We start from the raw sequence: 20,116 nt of genomic DNA, 5'->3' as shown, positions 1-20,116 counted from the left end.
CTGCTGTGGACATCACATTAGTCTGACAGTGCCAGTTGTGGGTACACTTACATAACCACTTGTTGTAAGTTGAAACAATGGCTGAACTTTCAAGACGAGACATCGCACAAAATTTGCTGTCCAATAGTGCCCCCACTGGCACAACTTTACAATCCTTTGTCTTTTTGGTCACATATTAATAGTTGCATTGAACTTTTTACATTGTATGTAAATAAGAAAAGTCATAAAGAAAGTACATTTTGTAACTGCTTTCAATCTATTTCATGTTTCCATGACAATGAAGTCAATATTTTTTATTCGTCTTTCTAAAATATTAACACACTACCTTATTTTCCCCTCAGCATCGTATATAACACAAATTCAAATATATACTAACTTTTCCCTAAATTTACCTTCAAACACCAAATAAATAAGATAACATAAAAAAGAGTAAAAAAAATGACAAACACTCAAATAAATTTTGGTAATATGTCTTCTTTTTACATATTCAAGCTGTTTCTCTACACTATTATTTGTGATGGCCCCTGAAAATAAAACATTTTTTTTTTACAAAAAATACAGGTGAGTAAACGTGTGACTGTGCTTAGGGCATTATATGAACTCACACTGATTAGGTATATAGTGATTAGGCACAGTTAGGCAAAATTGAACCACGATATTTGTTCTTGGTAGAGATTAGACACAACGTATGTTGCGTAGATTTGTTCCTCCTTTGTATCTCCTTTGTATGGGAATTATCACATGATTTAGTAGCACAGTTAGGCAAAAATGAATGATGAGGTTTGTTATCATTCAGTAGCACAGTTAGGCAAAAATGAATGATAATTGTTCTTGGTTGAGATCAGACACCATAAAGCTAAGTGGATTCTCCTTTCTATAGGACTACCATCACAGTTACATAATTCAGTGGAAGTTACACAAAGTGAATCATGTGGTTTGTTCTTGGTTTGCATCAGACACCATAGGATTGTGTGGATTCTTTCCTTCTTTCTGTATTTTAAATGAGAAATCCAAAGTCTGATAACCCTGTGTTGCTCTGCTTAGAGATACCACATCAATTTGAGGACCAAGGTAGTTCAGCAGGGTATCTTCAGTGATGCCACCACTGGCTTCTATAATCACATATGGAAACTTTTCTTTCAACTGTTTGGCAGCCTCATGAACAGCCTAGAAGACAAAAAAAAGAGGAAAATCAACTAAACTTGTGAAATAAATGATCAAAAAATCAAAAACAATAGCCTTGTCCCCACCTGAATCAATTTGAAATTGAATCAATTCAGTTAACCGAGTCTGAAACCAGTTTCTGTCCCCATGAGAAAACTGAGCAGTTTCAAATTTATTTACATTGAATCAGTTTGAAACCATCCCCCTGAGGAAATGGAAAGCTCAGTCATCCTTCATCAATATGGTATCTCATTGAAAGTAAAAGTGAGGTCAAAGGTCAGAAAATGTAGGTCAAAGGTCAGAAAATGTAATGTAAAAAAAATTACCTGTGGTTCAAAGTTATCCAACATAATGATATCACTGCCAGCAGATGCTGCCTCTGTTGCCTCAGCAACGCTACGACACTCTACTTCAATCTTGGTTGAGAAACCCCCAACTTTCTTGGCATCTTTCACAGCCTGGGGAAAAGAGAATTAGAATGATTATTTGTAAATCAAAATACCGATGGTGAAAACAAAGCTGTAGGTAGAATTAATACTTCCATTCCAAAAGTTCAATTAATTAAATTCATACTCTCCAACTCTCATATACAGTACTAATGTACATTTTGCAGATTTAAAGTCAACCATCTCAACACCAGTCTGGGATACTGGTACATGTTTTTGGATGACTCTGATTTGTCACAAGAAATTTGAATTTGAAATATTGCCAATCAACTAAAAAACAGTCAACTTGAGTAGAGCAAGATTTCAGCCATACTTTCTCATTCTATTACATGAAATGCAGCAGTCTTTAGTTACCAATGATATGTCCATATATGGTCATACAAATGTACAATTCTCACCTGTGTATGTCACCTGCTGTCCATATATGGCTGTACAAATGTATTAATCTTACCTGTGTATTGTTATCTGTTGTCCTTATATGGTCATACAAAAATACCATTCTTACCTGTGTAATATTACCTGCTGTCCATATATGGTTATCTTTTAACATAATCATGGAAGACAAATCATAGCGATGAGTGGACATTCCTCCTACCAGCAGGGAATATTTCTCAACAAGTCTGAAACCTGGCGTTGTTTTCCTTGTCCCTGCTACCTCGCCATGCCAACCAACTGATTTGGCCATTTCACTCAATTTCCTGGCATATGTAGCAATTCCACTAGATCGTGTGATGCAGTTCAATGCTGTTCTTTCTCCGAGTAGTAGATTTCTAGCTTTACCATGAATATTTGCCACTTTACACACTGGCTCCAAAAACGTTCCTTCATCATATAACCATTCCACTGTACAATCAAGGGCCTTGAAAATAGCATCAAAGAAAGGTACACCTGCTAGTACACCTGGAGATTTGCATAATAACACAGCACTTTCTTGGCGTTCTCCTACAACGAAACCACCATAATCAAAAGATGGTGTATCCTCTGCCAACCAATTCTGAACCATGGTCTGTACTCCAGTAGGGTGAATCAAATGAAACAACTGAGGTCTGTGTATGTTATCACCATTTCTATTCATTTTCAATGTCAACTTTCTCTTACTGTAGTTAATCACTCCTGGGAAATGTACAAATAAACAACATACCATCAATCAAAATAATCCATTATACAACCCAAAACACAAAAGTAAAGCATTTTCTGTATGCATCACCATCGTTTATAGCATCCATATCAAGTGTAAAAGTGTACTGTTTCATTTTGCTAATTGACCACATTACAAAGGCCACATGCCATGGTGCTTGTAAATAAACCAATTGAAACAGTGTATTTTTGCTTTTGAAATGAACGCTATAAATGAGTGTAACACATAGAGAAAGTTCTTTACTTCAGTGTTACCCACTGTATTTCCACTTGACTGTAAATACAGTTATTTGGCAACAATCAACACATATACCGCATAGACAGACTGAAATGAGAAATGTCGAATCTACTTTCCATCTCTTTTGAGAGAGGTACGGTTTATAAAAATAAAATTAAACACATTGTCTGCATGTCATTCTTCAATGACGTTGATTGTTGTATGACCCCCTCCCCCCTCCCGTGACTATAAAATGGTCCTCTCCTACTACACTACAGTGCAAGTTGTAACGTCGTATTTTGACGAGAAGTGTGTAATATTACATATATTCCATTTCAAATACTATGACACATTCGGCCTAAAGACGGGTGGAAATAAGACAGGCAAGATATATGGCGTTCGTAAACAGTTATGGTAAGTTTTTAAAAATAATTGTATTTACCTGCTGACGACGTAATCACTCTCACACTCAGCCGGCCGCTCACGTCACTCAGTCACTGTTTGCTAAAATTAGCTCCTGAATGATCACTTCCGGGTTAAATACGTTTAGGTCATCATTATTTTGCAAGATGGCGAACACAAAAATTTAACAATTGTTCATGATTTTTAACCAACGAACCGTCGTTTTAATTCAGCAATACCTATTTTTTTAAGTCGTTATTTTTTTTTAATTTGATGAATAATTTTACCGTTACCATATGTCTGTTTCTTTAGTTGTATTACGTATTGAAATCGCCGAGGAATTCCCCGAGTTACCATCGCTCCGTTTTACAGGTAAGTTAAGTAATAAGTGAAGAGCGAATATTTTAGAATTTTTGTTCCCCATTTTCCATTTTCTGTGTGTCGAGATTAAGCTGATGTGGTGAAGAATGTCATATTTCAGTAAAAGAATGAAAATGTCGAACAATTGGTGTACGCAAAAATCACAAGAAGTAAAATTTGCTAAAAGGAAAAGATCGAACAGTATACACTATATTCTATGTAAATAACACCAAAACCGTCTCCATGGCCTACCACACTAAAGGTCATAGCTAGGAAGAAATTATGATTATGAGTGATATAGAGATACTACTATAGATAACATATGACATGTAACTACTTGTTGAATACTTAAAGATAATTTAAAATTGATTTACACATACTGTGAACATTTCCTTGTATGTGATTACATATGCACAGTACAAGGTTAACCATATACCCTTGGTGGAGGGTCTATGGGTTAACCCTCTAATGACTTGATATCTATAATGCTATGTAATTACATTAAGCTTTACTACATCAGGCTTTAAAAGGTTAAATCAGTTGCTCCCTGTTTCTGCTTCATATGGATGTCTCCACTTTGAGACTGATGTTAGGGTAAACTTAAATACTTTAGATACAACCAGTCCCTTATACCTCCATGATCATATCGACTTCAAGACATATACTAGAGACCATATCAACTTCAAGACATGTGCATACCGAATACATGATAGTGTTATATGGGGAAACAAAGAATGCAGCTTGAACTGGCATCACTTGTGTGTAGTGTGAAAATGGTCATAAGAGGATGCTGTACCAAAGAGCATATAAATAATAAAATATTATAATTACCCATGTTTTGACTCTGATTCAGCCGAGTTGGTAGGTTTGATTTATCGATAAATGTTGCTTTAGAACTTACTGGTAAGACTTAATTTATGTTTTCTGTCCACATCTGTAGCTCAGAGTAGAATGTCCGGTCACCAGGTCAATACAGATCAACATGATGATACAGAACAAGGCCAAAACAATAACAGCTCACTGAAAGATGGTATGCCAACCCTAGGCAATGATGGCAAACCTAGTCATGATAATCTTCAAGGAGAAGAAAGAAAAAGGGACAAAGGACATCCTACCCTTGTCCAAAAATGCCGAGGTGAACGTCAGATGGGAGAGATTACAATAGAGACATTGAAATCTGGTAAGATAGTTTATGAGGATGATAGATATTTGCATGCAGTATATTTTGTGAATTTTCATTTTAACACACATCAATTCCTTTCACACCTCTTTTGCATTTTATCTGTATCATTCCACACTAGTGTTAGATCTTACTCTCACATTCACATCTTAAAGAAGCACAGCTATATGTCTCTGAGAGCTATTGCATTTATCAACAATCTCAGATTGTTACCAGAATAAAGACAATGACTGTAACAGTATCCAGACTGTATGATATGTTGCGTCGTTCCACGTACCTAGCCAATGTGTGAGGGCGTCCTGTCATGGTGTACCTTCCAGACTGTAAGATATGTTGCGTCGTTCCACACTCACAGCCTTGCTCTATGTGAAATGGGTTGGCGGATGTGTGAGGGCGCCCCATCATGGTGTACATGTACCTTACAGACTGTAACAATATCCAGAGTTGTTGTTATTGATTCTTTGAGGAATGTCATGTCCTCCTCGGGGTTAGGGAAGGCTGTGGATATCCTTCAATTGTGCTGGACTAGGTGGCTTGCTAGTCTGAAAGGTCCAGTCATTGGTTCATTTATGTAACCACTTTCTACTGTAAGCAGAAGCTATGCCAAGATTCCCCGGCACAAACGCTGTAGGTTGGAAATAATTTCCATATGAAAAGATACCTTACTTGAGGTGTGAACTGACTGTCAATCGGTTATTGCTCTGAAAATATCACTGTTTGCTCTTGAGTTAAAACCCCAAGATTTTAATCCCATTAACATTGTGATCTTTTGTTCCACTTGATCGTAGTTTATTTACTCTCTGGGTAGTCATTAAGCCATTAATTCGGTAACGCAGAATTTTTCCGCGTTCAGGGGATTAGCCTAGATACATGGTTTGTGCTGGCCAGTCTCCTCATGAGCTATGCCTGGATCTTTCAGGTTAGTGGCTTGCATGGTATTTTTGACATTCTCACCACAGCCAACAGAGAAATGGTGTGTCAGGAACCTTAGTACAAGCAAGTATAAGCTAAGAGCGAAAGACATCTGTCCTTATGTGAATAGCTAATTAGTGATCTGATGGTGCTTCTTTTTACAGATGAAGTTGAAACCACATCAGAGTCTTCAGAAGTTGATACAATGAGTAAGAAAAATGAAGATGGACCAACACAGTGTACAGAGGATGCACATGACAGAAACAATGAGGCACAAGAAGAGGATGTTAAAGTTGCCAATGACAACAACAAAGATGAAGGAAAAGAAATTCAATATGACAAAGAGAATGCTAAACTGAAGAAGAGCAGCAAGCTAATACATGAAGAAACTTGTAAAATTGTTACTTATGCAGAAGTAGCTGGTACATCCAGTGGCAAAAAGAAACAATCGGTCAAATTATCGCAAATACCTGTACATGATAGCATGTTAGACGATGGTGAAGAGTTTATTACCAAGACAAGCCGACCAGGAAGTGGTACAAGTAGGATTAGTCATAGTCCCGTTTCAAGAGTACCCAGTGAAATCTGCTTCTTTTCTGGTAATCCCAGTGTGGAGATTACAAAGGGAATACTTCATCTCTACAAGGAAACGTAAGTCGGAAGAAAAAAATATATTTTTAAAAAAGACTGATTTTGCATATTTTTGTTTTTGTATATTGGCATTGTAGTTTGTCACATAGTTTCCAAAATGTATGGTAATGAAATGGTATGAAAATCAGAAATTTGGAATTGTTTTCTTGTGTGTGTTTGTTGCTAAAACACAGCTGAATTCTATTTCCATTGAAAACTAAACTATATCTTGTGTTCCCATCCCAATTTTTGTGATGGAAGGATCCATAAAAGAATTGCTTTCCAGATTAATGCCCGGAAAATCCAAAAAACAAAAAAACAAAAACCGAAACTCAACAAAGGAAATGAAATCTCTCTATTATTAACAATTGAAAAGATGCTCTTATATTATGGAGAGACCTTTAAAAGAAACAGTGCCCTCTTGTGATGAAGTATGGTAAATACATTGTCAATGGATTAGCAGTACATTTGAAGGTTGATGCAAGAAAGAACCATTGACCATTGTCATGTTAAATTGATTGCCACTCAAAGTGAAATGTGATGAAGAATCTTTGTTGTTCATGATACAATTATTATAATAGTAATCTAGGCTTTGGTTTACTCAGATAGACACAAATTAAAACTATTATGAATTGATGTGGTAGATTACACAATTGGATGATAGTGGTGTCTCTGTTTTGTAAATCTAATCACCCTGTGATCAAGATAGTTTAAACATTGGAAGTTTGAAAACCGTACACTCCAAGTGTATGGAACCATAGACAGTGCCCCTCCACTGTCTATGATGGAACTAGCTTTCAGAGACACCTCCCTACTGAGACTATAAAAGCAACATCTATTATCACTGTTGCATCAACATGTTGCAAACAATAATTTTAGTATGTGTTTGTCTAGACTTAGTAAACCGGAAGGCTCAATTACCAGAGTAATACTTTTACTCCATTATTTGTCTTCTCTGTAGCTTTATGACATCCTTAGATGAAGACACACCTCGTAGTGAAATGATAGTGTTACTTGGTGTACCTGCTGGGATGACAATTCATGACTTAGTGCAATTTACAGCTCCAGTCAACCCTAATATTGAAATGTTGAGAATCATACGAGATTCCACTCCAAACCAGTACATGGTTCTAATTAAATTCAAAGAACAGGTAAGAAATGAATTCATTAAAATGTTCATATATAATGTACAGATTTCTTGAACTCAGAATCAGATATAAGATTCCTTATGATTAGAAATAATGTGTTGTAGATGTAGGATTCATTAATAATAAAAATAATATTAATGTTAGTTTTTATCACAGACAAGTGCTCAAAGCACTTTACAATTATTACCCCTGGCTCAAATCTATATTGGCACAACAGCCCTTTACACTTCCTCAACTCCCATGAGAGTATACAATCCATTGAAGCCTTTATAACTGCATAGAATAATAATTCACACTGCAACCTCTATCCTACCAGGTCCCCAATTATACAGCTGAATTGACTGAGGCACAGTCGTGATTCAAATCTTGCCCAAGGACTTTAGCCACTCAGAAACAAACAGCATGCAGCGATGGGGTTTGAAAGGCTGCAATGGATTGTATGTGCCCCAGGGAGTTGAGGAATTATTATACAGGACTGTTGTACTGCTATCGATCCATGCTAGGGGTAATAATTTTAAAACGGTTTGAGCACAGAGTGATAAAGCACTATGTAAAATCCAACGTGATTCTTATTATTTATCTCACAGAAACAAGCAGATGAATTTTACAAGACTTACAATGGCCAACCATTCAACTCTATTGAACCTGAACTATGTCATTGTGTGTATGTAGCTGGGGTAGAAACTGTCAAAGAATCTGAGGTAAGACTTAGTGATAACCTTTAACCTTTGACCTCTATTGAAACTGAACTAACTGTGTGTATGTACAGGGTAGAAAGTGTCAATAAATCTGAGGTAAGACTACAAGTCCGATGTTTACAACATTTAACCTTTGAACTCCAAAGAACGTGTAGAAGTGTATTCAACAATAGTGTAAAGTAAGTAATTAAGATAGGTAGTCACTCAGCATTGACTGGTAAAAGAATTTGATAACATATTCATCTGTTTTTTATGTTAATGGTCAGTTCAGATTTGGTGTTGGTGTTGTCTATGGAGGAAGTTGACAGTCTACATTCCTCACTCCCTCCTGTCAAACACAGACCTGGCACATTTAACATAACTCATCTCCATCCATTCTGTCACTTTCATTGACCATTTCCTGTGTTATCTCCCTCTTCTTAAACACAATGAACCAACTCTTCCATTGATAATCTCTCAATGTTGACATACATTGGAGCAAAACTTGAAAATACAATCATTCATAGAACTTCACATAATGAACCTTTCCTTGTTGATATATACACAGGCTTGTTTACCAATCCCAGGACTGACAGAGCTACCAACCTGTCCAGTCTGTCTGGAGAGAATGGATGAATCTGTGGATGGCATTCTCACTATTCTATGTAATCATTCATTCCACAGTGGTTGTCTGTATAAATGGGGAGATACAAGGTTAGGCTGCATGAACAAGTTTTATTTGTATTTATTCACCAAAACAATCATGTAATCTGTGAAATGTTTGAGGATAAATATAACAGTGCTGTATTCAAAGTCAATGGATATTGACAACCTGTTTTTAATGAAAATCAAGAAAAAAAATCACAAAAATATTTTGAAAAATAGGTAAAATGATATCAAAATTGAGCCATTTGAAATGGAATCCAATATGGCCGTAGAATCCAATATGGCCGTAGAATCCAATATGGCCGTAGAATCCAATATGGTCGTAGAATCCAATATGGCAGCTGAATAACTGTATAGGAAAATAAAAGATTGTTGATTGCCTTGAAAACAAGATGGAGAACACCCCAAATTTCTTTTAATTATTGCTACAGAATCTGGAGCAAGCAAAGAGGTTTTCGGAATGTCAAAAAAAAGTGAAACTGTCAGATGTGTAGAATGTAACTTATGTTGTATCATTTCAGTTGTCCAGTTTGTCGTTATTCACAAGCTCCAGAGCAAGTAGCAGACAACAAATGTATGATATGTGGTGCACAAGATGTAAGTAAAGTTAATAGTGGCACAAACTGAGTTTATAAGCTTCTAACTCAAGTGAAAATACTTCCATAATAACCTTGATTAAAATATGTTAAAGGGGAACACCATTCCAGGAAATATGGACTTTTTCATAAACTAAGGATTCTGGAGATTCATTTTATGATTTTACATCACCCACAATTACTTGCAATTTCAGAGAAACATAAAGTTGATTTTGTGCCTTTATAGGGTATCTGACTCTGAGGAATAGATATCCTTGCTATGGGGTATTGCATCATGGGAGCCAGCAGAAATAATATATTGAAATTGCACACTAAATATTCATGAGTCCTGACTGAGTGTATACCCTTCGGTGTAAATATCTCTCCTCCCCTTTATTTATGGAATTTGATGAGAACAGCTGATCTGTCAGTCAATGTTAGCACTTATACAGTCCATAAAAGGGAGGATAGATTAAGAAAATTTACACTTCCATAAAACTTTCACATTTCTACTTTTCCTATATTTACTAATCTCTTAACATTTAGGTCAATGGAGGCATAATAGGGGTTCCCATGACATTTTATATGTGTACTAAATTAGGACATTTAATCATTAACATCGTATGTCAGCTTACTAAGTTTGAGTTCTGCCACCAGCAAGTGATACACTGCTTCATAAAATGCACCAAGTACCTTGTAGCAAAATTTATCACTACAAATATATAAACTATAAACTTATGCATCTTTAATATATTATTAGATTATTTTACCTTAAGTATGTCACAAAAGCTTGTAGCTGGTCCAATGTTTGTATTGAGTATCGCAAAATCAAATATTTGTGTTGTAGAAGGCACGTAAATACCATTGTCTATGATTGGTTCTACTGTTACTATATACAGGAGTGTAGGTACCAGCACAAATCATAAACAGCTGGAGTACGGGGAGGGGGGGGGGGGGGTATTTGTTGAAACTGGACTTAATGATATGTAGATTGAAATTTTAGAACTCTAATTTTTTTTTGAACAATGTGAATTGCCTAGTGGAGTCAGTAGTGAATATTTACTTGTGTATTGTTGTAGAGAGTTGCAAAGACAATTTACATGTACCATCAGTATAGAAATTTAGAGCATGTATTAAATTATAGATTGCAAGTGTTAGTGTTCTTGAATGAAAGACCCAAGTGTTTGTTGTGGGTCAAAACGATAAAAAGTAGGATTTCTCTTCAGTCGCTACACACTGAGGAACAGGGGAACACCAAATTTGGTCACAAGAAATTGTAGTCTGTAAGGTATGCCGTGGCGTAGTGCCCTCACATATCGGTTAACCCCTGGATAGAGCAGGCCAGAAAGGGTGACACAACATATCTTGCAATCTAAAGAAATTACTGTGTTAGTGGCGTATCAAGTTGGCCATAAAGGGCACACTGATTGGGAGTGTATGTATAATCCTTGTATGCTGAGTATAAACTGACCAATCTGATTGACCTTGAAATGAATGTGAAAAGTTAAATATTATATCATTACTCTATTGTGACATTCTGACATCCATTCTGTATCTCCCAAATCACATGAAAATCTACAGACAGTCAGTTAGTATAATTGCAAACACATAACAGTTTTGTTGGGATGTATACGAAAGAAAGAGCGAATATCTTATATGTTCATGATTGTATTGACAAAATTGTCTGTGGTCAATGTAATCTGTGAAATAAGAAAACTCTTATTTATTTGTGTTTTGATAGAGTCTATGGATATGTTTGATCTGTGGACATGTTGGATGTGGCCGGTACTTGTCAGCACATGCCTACCAACACTTTGAAGACACACAGCATACCTATGCCATGCAGTTAGGAAACAACAGAGTTTGGGACTATGCAGGAGGTATTGACAACAAATTTGAACTAACCATGTTGTAGTCTGTAACATATCATCGGCCTACCACAACACGACATGTCTTGATGTAGCCTTGTATGATATGCAATGTTTGGGTACCCATCAGCCCACCATGACACAACATGTCTTATTGTCCAATCAGGATTTTCTTGCAGTGTTAATCTGTCCATCTATTTTCAGATAACTATGTCCATAGATATTGAAAAAGTCACACATAACAAAATCTGTCTATCTGTAATTGTGTCCATAGATATTGAAAAAGTGACACATTACAAAATCTGTCTATCTGTAACTATGTCCATAGATATTGAAAAAGTCACACATTACAAAATCTGTCTATCTGTAACTATGTCCATAGATATTGAAAAAGTCACACATTACAAAATCTGTCTATCTGTAACTATGTCCGTAGATATTGAAAAAGTCACACATTACAAAATCTGTCTGTCTGTAACTATGTCCATAGATATTGAAAAAGTCACACATTACAAAATCTGTCTATCTGTAACTATGTCCATAGATATTGAAAAAGTGACACATTACAAAATCTGTCTATCTGTAACTATGTCCATAGATATTGAAAAAGTCACACATTACAAAATCTGTCTATCTGTAACTATGTCCATAGATATTGAAAAAGTCACACATTACAAAATCTGTCTATCTGTAACTATGTCCGTAGATATTGAAAAAGTCATACATTACAAAATCTGTCTGTCTGTAACTATGTCCATAGATATTGAAAAAGTCACACATTACAAAATCTGTCTATCTGTAACTATGTCCATAGATATTGAAAAAGTCACACATTACAAAATCTGTCTATCTGTAACTATGTCCATAGATATTGAAAAAGTGACACATTACAAAATCTGTCTATCTGTAACTATGTCCATAGATATTGAAAAAGTGACACATTACAAAATCTGTCTATCTGTAACTATGTCGGATATTGAAAAAGTCACACATTACAAAATCTGTCTATCTGTAACTATGTCCATAGATATTGAAAAAGTCACACATTACAAAATCTGTCTATCTGTAACTATGTCCATAGATATTGAAAAAGTGACACATTACAAAATCTGTCTATCTGTAACTATGCCCATAGATATTGAAAAAGTCACACATTACAAAATCTGTCTATCTGTTTTCAGATAACTATGTCCATAGACTAGTTCAGAGTAAAGGAGATGGTAAGATTGTAGAGTGGGACAGAGAAGATCCATCATCACAGAGAGAAGAGAAAGTAGATTCATTGACATTAGAGGTAAGTTACAGCTTGTACCTGGCTGATTGTGTATGCTAGTCAGTAGTACAACCTTTAACACCCAAATAAAGCTTGCAGCTATGCAATATTAAAGGGAACAAAGCCTGTCAAAGGTGATTATTATCCAAGCTGCTTTAGTTGATGTCCAGGGAGTCATTTAAAGTCACTTTCACAACTCTACATTGCACATCTTCTTTAGAAATGAGACCAATTTAATCAAATTAGTCATGAACTGACTTCTGTATATCAACTAAAGCAGCTAGGACAATATCTGCCTCACTTTGTTTAAGTCAATCTAATGTATAATGAAATGGCTGATGGTTATCAAAATATTGGAAGTCACAGATATTTTTGTTACACTGTTTGATTGATGAAATTAAAGTTTGTTGAGAATTCTACACTGTGAATTAAATTATTTGAACAATTTAACATGTATTTTAGATTTTTAATTTTTTCAAGACTTCAATGACAAAGGTTCAAAAAACCCTGCAATATGGATGCAAGTAATGTAAAAATGTAAAAATAAGATGTATTGAAGGTGAAGTAAACTTTTTTGATATTAAAAATCTGTTGATAAACTTGACTGAAAGACATCCAAGCATTTAACTTTATACAAGAGGGCAATTATTGTTACATTTACTGGTAACAGTTTCTTGTGTTTGGACAGAATTGTTTTTTTTTTGTTGTTGCAGTTTACGTACTTGTTAACAAGTCAGTTAGAATCACAGAGATTGTATTTTGAAGAAAAGTTGACCAGAGTAGAAGAGAAAACCAGAGAAGAGGTACTTGATTTTGTATTCATCAAGCTCACAATCAGTCTTAATTTAAGCTGCACTGGCTGTAACTGGAGTATTATTTTTTCAATCAGACAACCAACAATATATTCATTGAAAATTGTTAAAATACCAATAATTAGACATCGTATGTGTTAATTAGAGGTTGATTTTATCAATAAGTAGTATAGTAATTCATGGAGAGAGTTGATTTTTGGGTACGAACCTTAAAATCAATTTACTTGGATATTTGCACCATACTGTGTACTTCTACACAAATGAATTCAATATATCTCATATTATGATTAAGTTATTGTATCTCACAAAACAGTTCCAAAAAATGTTCCAGTTGAAGCTAGTGCAGTTGTAACTTGATATCAGTTCTCATTGGAAGTACATGACTGCAGAATTTTTTCCATGCAGAAGCTTAGAGGGGATCAAAAATGAGGCTTGTTTTGTCACAGCAGCATTTCTCAAGCTTACATAGCCCAGAAACATTATTTTTGCTAACACTGCAGCACTTGACCTCTCTAAAATAAAGTTACAAAAATTGGCAAATCTTGTACAGAAGAAAACTGCTGTAGACAGGGGTGAGCCTCAAGCTGGGTAAATAAAACAACGTTCTTCTTTAAAGGCCTGCTTCTGATTAGGAGTAAAATTGTGACGTGAAAGAGTTGTTTGGCAGAGCTAAAGAAAAGGTTTGCCAGAATATAAGAATGATCGTATATAATCCATGTGGCCCCCACTGGTAAGATAACAGTCATGTGATGACCTGGGATATACTCCTTGAAGAACAAACTCTGTAATAGTAACAGCATGGCTTGATAAACTCATTGTTGCTACAGCACCAATGGTTGTTTTTACAACTACAGTGTCCCTGATTTATCACTAGGTGAGTGAGGTTGAAGACAGATCAAAGAGAACAATGGAAGAATGTGAAAAACTCGAGAAAAGACTGAGTTCATTGGTGAAGGAAAAACAAAGTTATGACAAGAAATGTTCACAACTTACCACAAAGTTGACCAAAGTTAACACAGAACTCAAAGAAGAAAAAGAGGTGAGCAACTCATTTCAAAGTAGAAAGGTACTCTGTTATCCATGTAAAAGTCAAATTTATGGACCAAAATTGATAAATCTGAAATAGCCCCCTCTTGTGGCAAGTTATGGACTAACATACATATCTTTTAAATAGTGTCCTCTTGCATTGGGTTGAGAAAATGGCAAGAATATTAACAGATTTTGTCAGAGATCTGTGAGTTAACCAAACCCTTATTGAACTCTTCATATCCTACAGAACAAAGTTGACCATATGTTTTTTGGAAGGTCTTGTACCTGACTGCCCATGTGTCAACCTGTCATGTAACCGTGGCATTTCAATGATGTCATGAAAATTATGGCATTTATATTTTGTATGCCAATGTACATCTTTGAATGACCTGTGACCTTTGACCCTTTACCAACAGATAAGTCAACAAAATAAATCAATTGTTTCTTTTACCTGTGAATCATATGAACTTTGACTTCTGACCTTTGACCCCCATGTCCTTATATTAAAGTCATATGATACTTATATCTCTACAGCTGAACAGATGTTTACGTGAAAATCAACATTTATATCAGTCACAAAAACAAGACGTGGAAACCAAATTGAAACAGATCCAACAAGAAAAAGATAAAGTAAGTGTCATATCAAGGGAGATTCTCATTTATCAAACAAAACCTCAGCTCAAATCAACATTTAAACCCAGTCGGTAAGGTGCACCATGATGGGGCGCCCTCACACATTGGTCAAGAGAGAGGAGGCTGGTGAGGGTGGACATGACATATCTTACACTTTACAATTAAACCATGTGTGATGTAAATGTGGAAATGATCACAAATATAGAGCCAACATACATACAGAGTTTTGATTGTTCATTATGAGCTTGCGGAGTGTTTTGGTAGAAGATTTGTATCAGCCACGTCTGTTTCTGAAATCTCTGTTGAATCTATTTCTTTTCTGCAGCTCAAATTAATTTTTACGCATTGATTTTACAGGAAATTCAAGATTTGCAGGAACAGGTGCGAGACTTGATGTTTTTCCTGGAAGCACAGAATGAAATCAGTAATGCATCGGATGAAACCAGACAAGAAATCCAAGATGGACAAATTGTTGTAGGTGCGGCTGCTGCTGCTCCGGAAACCAGAACACACTCCAGGAAAGGCCGGAAAAAAGGAAGATAGTTTGAAAAAATGTGCACTACCTTATAAAAACTATTCCATTCCTACTTTTGCTATATTTACATGTACACACTCCTTAATATGTAGGTTATTAGAGGAATAGAAGTTATCAATTTGAAACTTTACACATACCATACATATTTCTCAAAATCTTTCATTATTCTTCATATTTAACAAAGTCAACAAATTTACCAAACTCTGTATATTGTACTGCAATTTTATGATGAATTTGGCTGTAATCTATGTATTTCTATCACTATGGTTACCATGTAAGCAGGAATTAGGTACTATGTATACCATGTATACTGTATTTAATTTAAAGCTTGAAGTTTACCAACATGTATAAAAAATATAGCTAAAGTACCTGTCTTTGTAACTATTACATTTGTAAACACTGAGAAAGGTTGATGTATTGTGATTGTCTCTCTCTCTCTCTCTCTCTCTCTCACACACACACACACACACACACACACACACACACACACACACACACACACACACACACACACACACACACACACACACTGGCAGTCTGAGTTGTGATAACCATTGTGACATCTGACAGTCAGGTGATAACTTTAGTGTGTGTCATCAGACAGTCATGTGATAACCTTTGTGTGAATCACATGTCAGTCACATGGCTACAGAGCAGTTCATAAATCACAGCATTGTACTCTCCATTTCTGTTTGTTTTACCGGTAGCTAAAAACTACTCCAACTATATAACCATGTCACCGATTACTGGGTATTATGCTGCCACATGCCAAAAGTCAGTACATGTACAAATTGTGTATTACTAGTAACTGCCAATATATAAAATATGCCATTTGTTGTTCTGCCCAGTACTGATGAGGGGAAAGAGTTTTCTGTGTTTTGTTACTTCTAATAAAGATGTTAATTGGCATATGTCTTAATATCACAGTGTACACTGCATTAAATTTACACTGCTACATATATGGTATCAGTCCAATCTGATATGTAAATTAGTAGATATATATACAACATTGACATTGTCTTTGTTCTGTTTAGTCATAGACCCAACGCAGGGTCTATGGTTTAGTATACCTGTATAATCTGATATGAATACAGTTCAATTTTACCTTTATTTTGTTTGTATATTATTGTTTGTTTTTGATTTTATAGCTATGGTTATGATCAGTTCTTCACCTCTATCATAGAGACAATCACACTCGGAACTACAAAATCTAAAACAAAGGATAATGTATGAATAAAATAAGGAATCTAGCTATGTCAGATTTCAGTTCCATTGTATACCTGTAGATAGTTATCCCAAATAATGTTTTACACCAAAAACAAAATGCAAAGTTCTATAAATTTCTAATCATACATTACACCTTTGTGGTAGACTTCTAAAATAACTCACAGTGTTGAGTTATCAAATAGTGCTACTCAAAAGAAAATCATATTTTTGCCCTGGATATTTTACATTGTAAGTTGTGCAATTTCAATCTTTGTGATGTTATTTTGTTTGTAAATTATGTTTATGTACAGTGTTTTGGAATAAAGTACACCATATGCATTATGACCATGATGGTCCTCATTATAGTAAAGAACATTGTGTAAGTGTTAACCAAGAGACTTGTCTTGGTGTTACCTATCGCAAGAAGTTCTTCTTGTGTGGAGAGCTGTTTGAGATATTTACACACCTAGTTTTGTAACAAGATCCTGGATCTGTGCTCGGAAGATTTGTCGAACAAAAACAGGAATTGACAGTAGTGCTGGTATTGTGTGCAGCAAGCCCATGACAGCACCTTTGTATGCGACCACACGCAACCCTTGACTACGTATGCAACAACCAGTATTGGTGCTTGTATGTCTACGATACAGATACAGACCTGTGTTTTTTAAGTTAGCAGACTTGCCCAAAGTCTAGCTGCTAGCAAACACACGTCAACAAATGGTTAGCCCAATGTGATCAATGAGGGCGCACATCTAGCTGCTAGAAAACACACGACAACAAATGGTTAGCCCAATGTGATCAATGAGGGCGCACAGTACAAGGATATTCTAGTACAATTATGCAGTAGATGATATCAGTACATACAAAACAACTCCTTTAATTTTAGCTCCGAGGACTGTAAGAGAGTCTAGCTGCTAGACTAAGTAAAACACCAAAACAAGTCTTGGAGCTATAGTGTTGGTGATATGGGAAAGTTTATGAAAGATGGGATGTTGTATTTCACTCATTGAGTACAACATACACTAGAATGGGTTAATTGAGCTTTTATGTAAATATTTTCACTGAAGTGAAAAAACTTAGAAAACTCAGCTTGTGCCATTTTAATACCCCCCATTTTATATGGGCCTAGTGCCTCATTCAAACAATAAATGAATAAATAAAGATAGATCTGTATAAACTCCTATCCAGAAGAAAATATCAAATATCTTTATACGAATATAGCGAAACAACCCTACTCTACTTGACTAAATAATCACAAATGTAAATTGCGCCACCAAAAGTTTTTTGACCGCCAGCTCAGTCAAAAGTCGGAAGTAGTGGGCGGGGATATACTCGATAAAACAATTGAACTGAGCATGCGTACAATAGAATATAGCGGCCATTTTGGAATCAAAGGAATGAGTAAAGGACTTCCTGCTTTGACAGCGCCCGTTTTATTTTGAAACAACACAAGTCTCAGATCCAGCCGTTGTATCCCTCGTAGTAGAGAATGGCTATGAGAGGAAAACAACGAACACCGGGAGAAATATGTGCCGATTGTGGAGCTCCAGGTAGGTGAACTTGATGATGTAAACACGATCAAATGATCACAGGGAATGCAATGGTCACGTTCACTTCAGTTTCCACGTTTTAAACTTACGAAGCTGTACCTCACTGTAAAGATAAAAAAAAATGTAAACCCCGTCAGCGATCCGATACACGGAACTGTAAGAGACGGTTCAAATGCAAAGAACATCATCTGTTTCAGTTCATATCTCCAGCGCCTTAGATTACCACAGTTTCATTCCACGTATAAACATTGAATTCTTTCGAGTAGGATATTGAGAACCAGTTGACTATTAAACTTTGAAGTGATCCGTCGATACCGTCACGTCTATCCTCCCACTTGTACAGTCATCCGGGTGGGGGTTTCCTGTGCGTACCTTTTGCGCTGATACTTGGCATGCGAACACCTTTCGGGAACAGTACTTCGGAAGTACTTGTGTAATTTAACCGGGAATTCTGTATATCAATGGTCATCGGCGTTCGTTCATTTGAATGGCAGTTCCCCAAACTCAGTCCGTGATGAAAACAAACACTTTGTAATTGTACACATGTAATTGTATCTGGTATAACATCATTACATCGAAATTTACTCTGACCACACAAAACACAGCGAACACGAGATAATAGGGACACTCGTCTCGGATTTCATGTATATACTCTAAATGGTTATCATTGACTACTATAGAGTATGTATAACCTTGGCGTGCAAGGCTATGGCTATATTGTAATGTACTGGTTTCACTTATTTGGAGGTTGATTGATCCCTGCAAAACATCACTTAGCTGGCAAAAATAAATAAAAGAAAGGGGAAGTTTATTTTTACGTCACTGTAAAGCACTAAATTATAGTAGAAGGAAATTTAAAAACAAACAATTTCAACAAATATGGCAAAGTATGTTTAATTAAATATTTAGTCATGTATGCTGAGGTGTATGTATCCATCATTCGGTCTAGAAACTTACAATTTTCATTAGTAAATGAATGAATTGCACTATTCATGAAATTGACAAATTTATTCAGAAATGTATATTGTTATTTATAGATGTGAAGTCTGTAAATCCATTTCATCCTCTATGCTAATACCACCTAGTTTCTAGTCCTAGAAAAATGAATGATATAATTTTTACCAATTTGCTTTTTCGGTTATCAGCTTTGCTTGCTTGTCTTCAGACTTTCGTACTTTTAGTTTTGTTTGATATGCCGTTTTAATACTAAATATTGAATGATCACCCTGAATAGGTCAGAGAAATTGAGAATATGTAACTGAGGTGAAACTGTGATAACTGTGTATTCATCCAATTTTTTTGTTATGAAATAAACATTGTTATATTTCATTTCATTTCATAAAGTACATGGGTATATATTCTTGCAACTGATGCTGTTTTGAAATTGATATACTTTCTCATGCATGTGTTTTCGATGTTGAAAATCAGGGCCATTCACAGAAAGAGTAGATAAATGTATTTTATCAGTGATGTCTTGTCATTTGAAGAGAATCTGTCAATTCTATTTCATTGTTTTAGTTATTAAGTCAACAGTAGCAGACCATCAAATTTAGAGAAGACAGGTAGAATTTATCAATGCAAGCTATTAGGCAGATGTTGATACATTGCTTGAGTGCTCATAGCCACGGGGACAGATTATCAAATCAATAAGAATAATTAACATTGATAGGCACTCACAGTGAATCCCTAGGGTTCT

The 20,116-nt window shown here is 35.6% G+C and overlaps 3 protein-coding genes across 5 annotated transcripts in view; 2 read left to right on the top strand and 1 right to left on the bottom strand.

Annotated features, from left to right (window-relative positions):
• Positions 1-505: 505 nt before the first annotated feature.
• LOC144449085 (nicotinate-nucleotide pyrophosphorylase [carboxylating]-like) lies at positions 506-3,444 on the bottom strand. The gene is made up of 4 exons (XM_078139507.1): positions 3,407-3,444; positions 2,116-2,723; positions 1,491-1,622; positions 506-1,167 (listed from the first exon to the last, which is right to left on the bottom strand). Exons 2-4 carry the CDS (start codon positions 2,683-2,685, stop codon positions 928-930), a joined length of 942 nt encoding a protein of 313 aa, XP_077995633.1. The 5' UTR covers positions 2,686-2,723; positions 3,407-3,444; the 3' UTR covers positions 506-927.
• Positions 3,445-3,543: 99 nt separating this feature from the next.
• On the top strand, positions 3,544-15,998 carry LOC144449269 (BRCA1-associated protein-like). The gene is made up of 13 exons (XM_078139784.1): positions 3,544-3,738; positions 4,667-4,906; positions 5,983-6,469; positions 7,410-7,599; positions 8,184-8,297; positions 8,842-8,987; positions 9,461-9,536; positions 11,256-11,394; positions 12,564-12,676; positions 13,369-13,458; positions 14,342-14,506; positions 15,031-15,126; positions 15,487-15,998. The coding sequence occupies exons 1-13, from the start codon at positions 3,663-3,665 to the stop codon at positions 15,670-15,672; spliced, it is 2,118 nt and encodes a 705-aa protein (XP_077995910.1). The 5' UTR covers positions 3,544-3,662; the 3' UTR covers positions 15,673-15,998.
• A 2,270-nt stretch (positions 15,999-18,268) lies between these two features.
• LOC144449606 (ARF GTPase-activating protein GIT2-like) overlaps positions 18,269-20,116 on the top strand; it is a 45,773-nt gene continuing 43,925 nt past the window's right edge. For all 3 annotated transcript variants that reach the window (XM_078140174.1, XM_078140173.1, XM_078140172.1), the window contains exon 1: positions 18,269-18,420. In XM_078140174.1, the coding sequence (XP_077996300.1) occupies positions 18,360-18,420 (61 nt within the window). In that variant the 5' untranslated portion in view covers positions 18,269-18,359. The remainder of the gene's footprint in view (positions 18,421-20,116) is intronic.

This window comes from Glandiceps talaboti, chromosome 18, assembly GCF_964340395.1.
Source record: "Glandiceps talaboti chromosome 18, keGlaTala1.1, whole genome shotgun sequence".
Taxonomy (NCBI): Eukaryota; Metazoa; Hemichordata; class Enteropneusta; family Spengelidae; genus Glandiceps; species Glandiceps talaboti.
Note: the sequence above shows the minus strand (reverse complement) of the source record. Positions and strands in the feature narration are given on the sequence as shown.

Coding starts and splice junctions, on each gene's coding strand:
- LOC144449269 (XM_078139784.1), top strand. CDS start 3,663: ATGTCTGTTTCTTTAGTTGTATTACGTATTGAAATCGCCGAGGAATTC. Junction 6,470..7,409: donor CTTCATCTCTACAAGGAAAC/GTAAGTCGGAAG, acceptor TCTTCTCTGTAG/CTTTATGACATCCTTAGATG. Junction 8,298..8,841: donor AAACTGTCAAAGAATCTGAG/GTAAGACTTAGT, acceptor ATATATACACAG/GCTTGTTTACCAATCCCAGG.
- LOC144449085 (XM_078139507.1), bottom strand. CDS start 2,685: ATGAATAGAAATGGTGATAACATACACAGACCTCAGTTGTTTCATTTG. Junction 1,623..2,115: donor CAGCAGGTAATATTACACAG/GTAAGAATGGTA, acceptor TCTTTTCCCCAG/GCTGTGAAAGATGCCAAGAA. Junction 1,168..1,490: donor TGGATAACTTTGAACCACAG/GTAATTTTTTTT, acceptor TTTGTCTTCTAG/GCTGTTCATGAGGCTGCCAA.